Source organism: Emys orbicularis, chromosome 3, assembly GCF_028017835.1.
Source record: "Emys orbicularis isolate rEmyOrb1 chromosome 3, rEmyOrb1.hap1, whole genome shotgun sequence".
NCBI classification, from domain to species: Eukaryota; Metazoa; Chordata; order Testudines; family Emydidae; genus Emys; species Emys orbicularis.
Window position 1 is genome coordinate 60,591,845 of NC_088685.1, and position 12,197 is coordinate 60,604,041.

Below are 12,197 nucleotides of genomic sequence, written 5' to 3' on the forward strand. Positions count from 1 at the left end.
GTGTCTTGAAATGTTGAGCATCTTTTCACCTGTTGTATTGAGGTGATGGTGCAGATCAATGTTTTAAAAGAGATGAAAGTAAATGAAAAATTTTAGTATATTTGATCATTTAAACTGTAATTTTGTACAATTATTTTAACTTTCTATCATAGTGGATTGAAATGCTTGCTGATGACTCTCATAGCACAGGTCTCTAGCTCTAAACATACAAAAAAAGAAAGAACGAAATCAGTTTCCTACTGAACTTTATTGTATTTGATATACTGGACTGAAATGCAGATATCATCTTCATTTACTTGCTTTGGAAACCAGCTCTTTTAAGAGTACCATATATTGTCTCTTTCATACTGGTGTGGCAAGTGAAAACAAAGAACCTGAGCAGTTCATATAACATTGTTTCGCTAAGCTCAAGAAGATGACAAAGGTATCTTTGGAATGTTCAGGCAGTTAATAAATTATTAATTGACAGCATAAACAAGTACTTTGTCGTTCCTTTTGCACCTACTGTACGATGAGTGAAACTCTCCGAGATATATCCATTCTGATTGCATTCTTTGATGAGATTACAAGTTTGGTTGATCAAGGTAACTGCATAGATGTAATATACTTAGACTTTCATAAGGCATCTGACTTACTACCGATGTGTCAGGGCCAGGTCATGGACAGACAGCCTAGTGGCTAGAGCCAGAGTCAGACATCAGGAATTGGAGTCGGGAGGGATCAATCTAAGGTTAGGAGCTAGCGGTCAGCATCAGGAGTGGAGGCTAAGTCAGGAACCAGGAGTCAGAAGGAGGAGATAAAGCCAAGTCAGAAACCGGATATCAGAGGTAGGAGGTAAAGCCAAGATCAGGAACCAGAGATCAGAAGCAGAAGACACGCCTTCCCAGAAACCTGATATCAGAGCCAGAAAGAAAAGCCAAGGTCAGGAATCAGGGAGCAGAAGCAGGATGAGGAAGCAGGGTCTGTAGCAGCAGCTGGCTGGGGTTCCACATAATTGCACAGACAAACTTACTGAATCCTCCCCAGGAGATGTTAATTAGTATGTCTGGACCAATCAGGAATCGGGAATGTCCTTCCAATCATACCCTCTGTGGGGGGATGTCCTGTGACGTGTGTGTGTCCGTGAGGCTCATGACCTGCTGAGTGTTTTCACTACCAGAGCTGTTACGTGGTGGCAAGGAGATGGTTGCTGTCCAGGGAGTTTGCAAGCCTGGGTTGTAGTCCTGCTGCTCTTAAAATCACCTCCCTGCCCAAGAGAAAATCTGTGGCATCACCTGCCAAGGCTTTTTGGGGTTGCCTTTGTGGAAAGCCTCTATAAGGTTGGGAGCTTGTACATGGTGGGCTGGTTCCCAGGACTGCTCCTTGGGGCCATACTCCTCCCGGTCCACAAGGTAGCCTGCTTGATCCTGGAATCCAGTATGGTCTGGATTAGGTGTTCTTCATGGCACTGGACATGGATGGGTGGCGGAGGTGGTTGCCTTCGGCCAAGAAATGGGCCATTCTGGGAATGGCTTCAAAAGAGAGATTGGAAAACAGAGTGTATTTTGAGTGATCTCGGCAGGCAGAGCTTAACGGTGGCAGAGTTAATTAGTTGGTAGATCTGAAATGGTCCAACATATCAGTGATCTAGTTTATGGGGTGGTCTGGTGTGGAGATGTTTGGTTGTGAGCCAAACCTTCTGGCTTACCTTGAATTCCAGGTCATGCTGTCTCCAGTGATTCACATGTTGCTTGTAGGCATCTGCCATGGGGTCCACTCACCGCCTCCTCCTGACCACTATGAGGATTAACTCCTTTCAGGTGGTGCGCCCTCTTCTGGCAGCATGTCCACCTGTCTCTGCAACGCCAGGTGCTCCTTTGTGACTTGGCCCTCCGGTCAGGTCACTATGCATGTTTCTCCCTTACAGTGTATCACAGTCTTTCGGGGCAAACTGTCCCAGGCAGTCCACTCTCTACTGGCTGGTCTGTGCCACTTCCCCAGTGGCTGGTAGGGGAACCTGGGCCTCATAGTCATAACTTCAGATACACTAAGAGTTTGGTTAGGGGATATTATGTCAATAAAGACCTCCAGGGGCAGCATGTCTTATGGTGTGCATGGGCTCATGAGTTGACTTTTGTTTTTCTCGGTGGCAGCTCCACCTCAGCTTCTCCCCAAGGCCACACTTGGCCTCTTCCCCCGAGGCCCTGCCCCACTCTGCCTCTTTCCTTGCCCGCTCTGCCCACTCCCTGAGTGCCTCCCGCCCACTCCTCTCCACCCCCCCAGTATCCCCGAGCACCACTCACTCCTCTCTGCCCCGAGATGCCGCCTGCCCGCTGCTCACTTCTCTCCACCCCCAAAGCCCTCCTACCCACCACTTGTTCCTCTCTGCCCCTTCCCCCAAGGCTCCCCCCACAACTCCCTCACCCCCATGTCACTCACTTCTCTCTGCCCCCTCCCCCAAGGCCCCCCTGCCCACCGCTCTCTCCTTTCTGCCCCCTCCTGCCTGAAGGGTGAGTGATGGGGGAGGGGATGGTGAAGAGTGAGCGGTGCGGGCCTTGGGGCAAGAGGCAGAGCGGGGGCTGGAAGAGGCACAACACGGGCGGGGCACAGTCCATGGGTGCTGAGCACCCCCTATTTTTTTTCCTGTGGGTGGTTGAGCCCCAGAGCACACACGAAGTCGGTGCCTATGTGTGTGGGTGCCTGTGACTCATGACCTGCCAAGTATTCCTGCTGCCAGAGCTGTTAGCTGGTGGCATAGGGACAGTTGCTGTCCAGGGAGCCTGCAGGCTCAGGTTCTGGACCTGCTGCTCCTAACACAACGATATTCTAATTAAAAGATTAGCACTATACGGTATCAATAAGGCACCCATTAAATGGATTAGGAACTGGCTAACTGACGCATCTCAAAAAGTAGTTGTCAGTGGAGAATAACGCTGAATGCAGATGTTTCTAGAGCGGTTCCACAGGGATCAGCACTAGGCCTGACACTATTCAACATTTTCATCAATGATCTAGAGGTAAATATAAAATTACATCAGATAAGATTGGTGATGACACAAAGATTGGCAGAGTGGTAAATATCGATGAGGAAGGGGAAGTCATGTAGCGTAGTCTGGACTTTTTTGGTAAAATGGGCCCATTCAAACAAAACGTGTTTTAATGCAGCCAAATGCAAATATTCATCTATGAAGAATAAATGCAGGCCATATGTGTATGTAACAGGGTGTTGGCCAAAAGGCACTGACTCAGCCCCTGTTAGCTCAGAGCCTGCTAGCTCAGCTCCCAGTAAGGGGAAGTGATTGGAGCTGGCAGGCTGTGGCTGATTAAAGCCCTAAAAGAGAGACACCTGTGAGCTTGATGGGGGAAGGCCTATAAAGCTAGCAGGAAGGAAGTTGAAGGGGAGAAACAGGAAAGTGAGGAGTGAAGGCCTGTTGCTCCCAGCTAGCTGTAAGAGCAAGCTGTTCCCTAAGGGGCTACCTGACTGATAGTTAACTGTAAAAAGCTGTATATACGTGGTGGTGGGAAAATACAGGGAAATAAAAGGGCACTGGTGTGTGAAAGAGTGGTCTCCAGCGAATTTGTACCGCGAGCAAGGAAGCGAACGTCTATAGTGTAGAAGGCTAACGGCATTTTGGGCTGTATAAGTAGGGGCATTGCCAGCAGATCGAGGAACGTGATCGTTCCCCTTTATTCGACATTAGTGAGGCCTCATCTGGAGTACTGTGTCCAGTTTTGAGCCCCACACTACAAGAAGGATGTGGAAAAATTGGAAAGAGTCCAGCGGAGGGCAACAAAAATGATTAGGGGTCTAGAGCACATGACTTATGAGGAGAGGCTGAGGGAACTGGGATTGTTTAGTCTCCAGAAGAGAAGAATGAGGGGGGATTTGATAGCTGCTTTCAACTACCTGAGGGGGGGTTCCAAAGAGGATGGAGCTCAGCTGTTCTCAGTGGTGGCAGATGACAGAACAAGGAGCAATGGTCTCAAGTTGCAGTGGGGGAGGTCTAGGTTGGATATTAGGAAACACTATTTCACTAGGAGGGTGGTGAAGCACTGGAATGCGTTACCTAGGGAGGTGGTGGAGTCTCCTTCCTTGGAGGTTTTTAAGACCCGGCTTAACAAAGCCCTGGCTGGGATGATTTAGTTGGGAATTGGTCCTGCTTTGAGCAGGGGGTTGGACTAGATGACCTCCTGAGGTCCCTTCCAACCCTGAGATTCTATGATTCTATGAGTGGGGACTGTATCCTGGAAAGCAGTGACTCTGAAAAGGACTTAGTGAACAAGTAACCCAGTGCGATGCTATGGCAAAAAGGGATAATGTGATCCTTGGATTTTACAACTGTATACAGTAATGGTGAGAATGGTACTGGAATAATGCATCCAGTTCTAGTGTCCACATTTTAACAAGGATACTGATAAATTGCAGAGAGTGAGGAAAAGAGTCACAAAAATTATTCAAGCACTAGAGATAATGCTTTACAGTAAGAGACTCAGTCTATTTAGTTTATCAAAAAGAAGACTGAGAGGTGACTTGATTGCAGAATATAAGTCAGGGGTGCCGGAATGGGGGAGGTTTCAGGGGTCCAGGGTCCTCCCACTTCTTATGAGCCGTGACTTCCGCGACCTCTGTGCGACAATCGCAGCCTTAATAATAAGGTATTCAAAAGATATTTATTTTTTCACACATTCAGTAGCAATAAAAAATGCACATTTGCAACTGAATAGCTGCAAAACCTGTTGTTACTTTCAAGAGCCCTGATTTTTCAAGTGTGATGGCATTGGAATTAGCATACAGCAATGCAGGATTCAGATCCTCCACTGTCATGCCCCGATGTAGTAATTTACACATATGCAAAGCAGGTGCAAAATGCTACCAAATGAGAATGGTAGCATGTTACACCTATTTTGCATTCTCTTCACACAGACTTAAATCTCTAGATGGGATGCAGAACCATGGAAAATCAGGCTTAATATTTCTATTCTTTCACTCCAGTTGGTACTAAATATGTCTAGGCAAAGGGCATTGAAAGGACTATATAGACATAGATTCTAAGCTGGTGTAAATTGGTGTCTCTCCACTGATATCAGTGGAGACTGGGCCCATATTAGTATGGCATGACAGTACATATTGGAAATGATGGAACAATATCCAGGAAACCTTTTAACCTAACTGGCTAGATCCTCAGCTTGTGTAAGTTGGTTAAGCCAATGTAGCTACAATTTAACTACATCACCTTACACCAGCTGAAGATCTGGCTCTCCATTTTTGTCCAATTATAAATCTAAGAGTTGAAAATACTTTTGATACTGTGTGTTTGCTTTCCACCCTCCAAATTATTTGTTTCATAGCTTTAAATAGTCAAAAATGCCTGAACCAAGGAGAATATTCTACCTTTCCTCTAATTTTTGTATGGTTGGTTTTCATTATCATTTGCAAACTATATTATGACTAGAGCTGGGTGAATATTTTTCAGTGAAAGTAAAACAAAACTATTTGCACATTTGGATTATATTGGGCAAATAGTTTCAGCGGAATGAAAAATATTGGAAAAAATCTCAGTGGTTCATTTTGATATTTTCAAAATAAAACATTTTGACTTAATTTTGAAACAAGGTTTCATTTCTGAATTTCGTTAGGTTTGTTTAAAAAACATTTTAAAGGGTAAAAAAACACCCAAAACAAAACATTCCCCTCACCCCCCCCCCCAAAAAAAATTAGGTTGAATGATTATTTTGTTTGTTTTTTGTTTTTTTGTTTTGGTGAGAAAAACTAAAACAACTACATGAATTTTTGAACCTTTTTTTTTTTTCTCATTTTTCAGTTTGGCCCCAAACCAAAAAAATATGTATTTGCTCAGCTCTAATTCTTACACCCTTCTCACTTCAGTCTGCAACTTTGTGTAAGTTTCTCCTGTGGGATTTTTACAAATAAATCACTGCACTGCTTACTATGCACCTTCTATTTACTAGTTGTATTGTGATATTTACCCAGAGATTATTAGCCATATTTTACCATGTCCTGATGAGCAATTTTCGCTAGATTTTGTTGGTATTAATGTTTATTTAGACAGCCTAACAGGTAATGTTCTTGGTTTGAACAAAGTCCAGACTTTCCATAAACAATATGGTGGCATTTTCATTTCACATATTGTTGGTTCCTTTGTGCTTTTCTATTGTTTCCTCATACCAGGCTGCTTGGCGGTTTTATTCCACTGATTCCAGCCGAACAAACCTGACAGCCACCTGGCGATATTATGAAAGTATTCTTCCACCCCTCAGGCATGTATCAGTGCTATGAATGATAAAAAAAAGCCATGACTTGTATTGGTTTACTAATCTGCTTTTCAATTTTTGTTTCATCCCCTGCTCCCTCTTGCCTTGTTTTTCTTTTTATCATATATCCTGCACGTAGTGTGTATGGCGTAGTTATGCGGCTGATGAGAAATCGGTTTCCATTGCTACCTGGAAGCCTCATTTGAAGGCCTTGCATACCTGCAGCCCTACAAAGTAGGTACAAATATGGCAGCTGGTGCTGTTCTTGATGTCTGTTCAAGCTTATAGAAAATTAGTATTTCTGTTTTGTTTGTCTCTCTCTCTCTCTCTCTCTAATTCCTTTCATTAAGGTCTCAACTAACAAATCTGGCTAGTATTATAGAGACTCCAAACATAGTGGGGATAAATAGAATCCATTTCCATTTAGCTATGAAATATTACTGTGCTAAAGTATTCGAAGCATTTTCTCACAAACCCTCATCGATCAAGGTTAATATTTTACTAGTATCCATGCACCGTGCCAGCTATGTTTAACTGTAATCAATACACACATTAATAATCACAGCCTCCATTTCCAAGTCACACTAGTTCATCCTACTTACTATAGTAAAGACGTGTTAGTATTTATAGGGCTCAGACCTATTGGTTTCCACAGAACGTGCTTTCTTCATAACTCAACGAATGGTGCTTACTGATTGACTGAAGAACAAACAGCTCCCCTGGATCTTGGAATTTGGGATTATGTACCAGCTCCTCAACTGGTGTAAATCAGGTTAGCTCCACTTAAGTCAATGGAGCTGTGCCACACCAGCTGCGGATCGGGCCCATAGAATTTTTGAGACCAGAATCAGATATATTTGAAAGCTCATGTAATCATTTATCCACTACAAGCATTGCCTGTTTCTCTAATTACATTGCTTTGTACATAAACTACATTTCTCTGAGTAGAAATTTAAATTTCAGTTTGTTATCCATATTAATCTTTGAAATCAGCATGTTTACTTCTCCAGTGGCAAATCCTCTGTAGGGGAGCACAGGCAATATAATTAATGCAGTGACTGCTCTTTATTCTCATGGGCAGTATTATTCTACATTGTACTATGAGGCTTTAGAAACATCTGTGCTTCCAAAGTGGCAAATAACTTTATGACATTCCACCTCTTGGGAATGTAGCTTTTAGTCATAACTTCAGATACACTAAGAGTTTAGTTAGGGGATATTATGTCCTTGGATATACACACATGTAATCAATAGAATAAAATCATATACTGTACCTCTAATGTAAGAATTTGGCCAATAGAGAGTACATTGATGTCACAACTTGGATGAAAATTCTCAGTGCTTTGGCAGAAATTCACCTTTTAAGAGGAATGGTCCAAGATTGTTCAGTAGTTCTGAAAAATTTAACACAAGGCAATAAGCCACTGCCCCAAATTTGGGGCATATACTTTGGAATGGAGGGTACTAAGTACAGCTTTGAAAGGAACACAATGATAGCCTTGCATGAAAGGTGCAATAGAAGTCCTAAGTATTACTATTGTTGTTATTATGGCCAGTGCAAGAGACCAGCTGTTCATCTCAAACTAGTGTGATGAACACCCACACAACAGTAAAGAGAAGATTATGTGCCAGATAAATTTAGCCAAAAAGGGTTGGCTGACTACAGAAAGCTGATCTGTGAATTTCAAAGAGTTGACAAGAACTGAGCCATAAGTGATCCATTACCACAAGTATTCATCCTGAATACTTCAAACTAAAAGTAGCTTTCAGATTAAAAGTTATCACCGAGTTCACAAATATTGATTTTAATAAATGTGAAATATTGTTTGCGACAAATAGATATTCAGGTATAGGGCGACTTTTGATTAGATGAATTAATATGAAGCTATATAAATAAGCTATATCCTATCTGAAATAGTCTTGAATGCAATTATAGCCCAAGAAAAATAAGCATAATAATCATGATTTTAAATAAATCCATTGCTGTGATCAGTCAAACATGTTTCATTACTGCAGATAACTTTATCAAATAAAAAGTCTACAGCTTTCTGTTATATATGTGTCACCAATGCATTTTGCCTAAGTAAGTGCTTTGCCAATTCAGTCTGCAGTGGTATGTATTAAGCACGTTATGCATGTATTAAGGTGACTGAGAAGTTTATTTTTCAGAAATATTGTAGTTCTGAATGTTGCTTGAATGTTTTGTGCTTGCACTATAACCTGTGTATTTCACATTAATTTAATTAACACATCCATTTACAATTTAGCATTTATCTAACACCATCTGTAACTGAGTATTAACAATTACTATCTGCATAACAAATTTGTTTTTTCTTCTCATACCCTGACACCTGAAGGAAAGAACAAGGGGAAACTTCTAACAGGTTTGTGGTTTCCCTATTTGTTATATATTTTTAAATCTCCAAATTTTATAACGGGGTTTTGAATGTCTTTTATACAGTTGGTTCAAAATATGTTGGCTAACACGAAGTTGTAATAGTTGGAAAATCATTTCTGTAAACTTCTATTACTATTGTCTGAAATCTCATTTTTGTCCTACATTAGCAGCCTAATTTAGCAGAAATTTGCCTTCTTGTCTCTGTTTTCCCATGGGAAAATCTAGGGCACTACTAATCTTCATAGCCACAGAGCACACCCCTATTCTGAGGAAAGATCTCAGTTCTAGTTACTGCAGAATAATGACTTAAGCATTTTCTCCAGTTCAGAGTCTGTGGGCCAGATTCTTCCATCAGATAGATGGGCACAACTCCCATTGATTTTGATGGAGTTGTAGTTGCATCTTTGAATCTGGCCTTCTAATTTCAGAGAATCCATCATCATAGGGTGTTCAGGATTCAATTCTCCAGTACAAAAGTGACCGAGGAAGGAATGGTGGAGCTTATCTCACCACCTGCATGACACCCAAAAACATTTTTTTAAAAGAAATAAAATATAGTCCAGAGCCAAACCAGCCCACAAGTGCAGCTGCACATGGGACATATTACAGTCCTGTAATACTTATGGGCTGTGGAGCCACATTTGAGGAGTTTGGACATCCCAACAGTCTAAGGGCTTGTCTTCACTACCCGCCGATCCGGCGGGTAGCAATCGGTCTATCGGGGATCGACTTACCGCGTCTAGTGAAGACGCGATAAAATCGATCCCTGATCGCTCTGCCGTCGACTCCGGAAATCCACCACGGCAAGAGGCGGCAGCGGAGTCGGCGGCAGCGCGGCAGCGGTCGACTTTCCCCCGTCCTCACAGCCAGGTAAGCCGACATAAAATACGCAACTTCAGCTATGGTATTCACGTAGCTGAAGTTGCGTATCTTAGGTCGGACCCCCGCTGTAGTGTAGACCTAGCCTAAAACATGAAAGTTAAGTGAACTTGTTTACATGGGCTTGCCATCTCCCTAGTGGCCCTGCAACTTGCCACTTTTCTTTCTCGCTTTTGAAGCTACAGAATTCTGATTCTTCTCTTGATGTGCATGTAACTCCTATTAACGTTACACACATACCTCTTGAGGTCACTAGATCCATTCTAAGATATCCATTACATCCACTTTATTTAGTCTGTCTTTCACACATAACCAGCTTGATATTGTTGTCAAGCTTGTGTCTTTTCACATATAAATGTATTCCCGCATTGAGCCCGCTTACAATTTACTCTTTTTACACTGAACAGTATAACATGTCATCAAAACTCTACAAACACTATTCATACTTCCTTTTTATTTTTAACAATAGTGTTCAAAAACTGATTTCAGATTTTATAAAAAGACGTTAGTAGGTGTGGTTGGTCATTACTTATCCCCTTACATTATGTTCTCAAAAAGAATGATTTAGACAAAAGAGAAAGGAATTATTCCTACCTTGACAGGTGAGCATTTATACACACAGTTCCCTTTACCATAAATAGAAGTTACACATATAAATCCCTGAACATCAAGATGATAGTATATCCTATGATTAAGATAATGGTTCATATTTTTAAAGTAGTCTAGGGGATTTAACCATATATCTTCAATGACTTTTCATTGAATTAATACTAATGGAAGATGTGTGGCCATATCCCCTTTGAAAATCTCAACCAATATTTTCTATTATTGCTGTATATTGAGTAGGTTTCAAAATGCACTTTTTTGCGTGGCATTAAAAGACTTTGCAACAGCTTATACACAATAGCATGTTAAAACTGAATTTTCCCAAAGAAAAAGAAATACAGTTGAAAATTTTTAAAGATTATCAATCATTTTTAATTTTTAACTGATATCTTTGACTTTAGTGTAAACCCTGACCATTTAGTGCCTTTTTAAGTGAAGTTAAGTATTGTATTGTTGTCAGTGGCTGTTAATAGTTCTTACAGTGTTGTATGGCTGTATGTTTACATCAGTTAAAATATATGTAATGAATGTCGTCTTTTGCATTAAATATGTAAATGCAGTGTTCTGCAATGCACTTTCTAGACTTAACTATCCTCTAGTCTTTAACTTCTTTTTACTGTGATGCTGAGTGACTTGCATGTGATGCTATGTGAACTAAATAAATGGTGTCTTTCTTTATATTAAAATGTATTTGTATTCGCACTGCATTGGATTGCTTTGTGAACATGCTCTTTCTTCTTAATTCTGTTTTAATAAAACAAACAAGAAATGTTTGTCCGTTTATCTGAAAATTATTTTAATTTCTTACCTATAAAAATTAATTTTGGACATACTATAACATTTTTCATTCATTAACTCTGTTTGGACCTAGAACCTTTCAGTGTGTGGCTAAGTTGTCACTCTGTGTTTGGAGGATAGAATTGAGCCTTTGAGCTATACATGAACATTAATTTTGCTAAGGAAATGCACAACAGTTTATATTTAGTATTTCTAAATATTATATAGAAGTGCTTTTTTGTTTTTTCTCTTTTATAAAATTAGACTATATTTTTTCTAGTATTTTCTGTAAAATAAATTATTCTGTAAATCAGTGTTAGAATTCTGCAAGCCATTTTAAATCTGAATTCCTATACACTGCATTCATATATATATTTAACAATTTATTCATCATGAGTGAAAATTCACCCCTGAGCAGAGGACTAGCACAAGGTCAGTGCAGAACATTTCACTTAAGCCCTATATTCAGACCTTACAGGAGCCTCAAGTTGTGCATAGGCCTTGTGATGATTCTCTCTGCAGGAAAGTAAATTTCACCCAAGTAGTGTAGGTTTTTATTATTCTTTTAAATAGAAGTACTAAATAGTGGGCCTGATCCTGCATCCATTACTCTAGCAATAGTCTCCATTACAGTCCATGGGAGTTTTGCCTACATTGGAGTTCAAGAAAAGACCTATTATTACTACTCATTTTGATTGGTTCTTTCAAATGTATTATATTTTAGAATCTCCATATGCAATATTGTATTTGTTTCTCATAGCAGATTTAAAATTAAACAATTACCTTGTTTATTATTTTTGCCTCCACCATTGTGAAAAAAGAATTGTCAGTGATCTGGAACCTGTCTTGGCTTAAATGGAAAACCTAACTCCTTTCCTAGTAGTGGAATGCTTAGTAATACAAACCTCTATTTCCCCTCACTCCTAGTAAGCTTTGTAGTAATAAACAGAAGCTCTTCAGGATGTACAGCTCTCGGAAACATAGGTATCCAGCATCCTATCTATTCACATGATATTTGAGAATGCCACTAACATCAGGTGCATGATCAGTTTACTTCCCCTTCTTAGTGCTTTACAATTTCTTACTTCTCCTAGGGTCCTTTCTTGATTTTTTTTAAGTGCTTGTAATTTTCCCTGTTGCTTGTTGCCTGCCGTGCTGTATTAATACAATGGCGATAAAGTATTGTATATTATAGTATAGTGTGTCAGCACCTCAAAATTCATGCAATTGACAACTGCAGAGTGCAGCACACATTGGCTTTTCTAAGCCTGGGTACCCTCTTCTG

General features: G+C 40.5%; 1 protein-coding gene across 5 annotated transcripts in view; it reads left to right on the forward strand.

Annotated features, from left to right (window-relative positions):
- KCNQ5 (potassium voltage-gated channel subfamily Q member 5) overlaps positions 1 to 12,197 on the forward strand; it is a 509,367-nt gene that overhangs the window by 464,703 nt on the left and 32,467 nt on the right. For 2 of the 5 annotated variants that reach the window (XM_065400734.1, XM_065400737.1), the window contains exons 8-9: positions 6,392 to 6,486; positions 8,610 to 8,636. In XM_065400734.1, the coding sequence (XP_065256806.1) occupies positions 6,392 to 6,486; positions 8,610 to 8,636 (122 nt within the window). Of the gene's footprint in view, positions 1 to 6,391; positions 6,487 to 8,609; positions 8,637 to 11,839; positions 11,897 to 12,197 lie in introns of all 5 variants that reach the window. The other 3 variants (XM_065400732.1, XM_065400733.1, XM_065400735.1) reach the window with 3 other exon arrangements.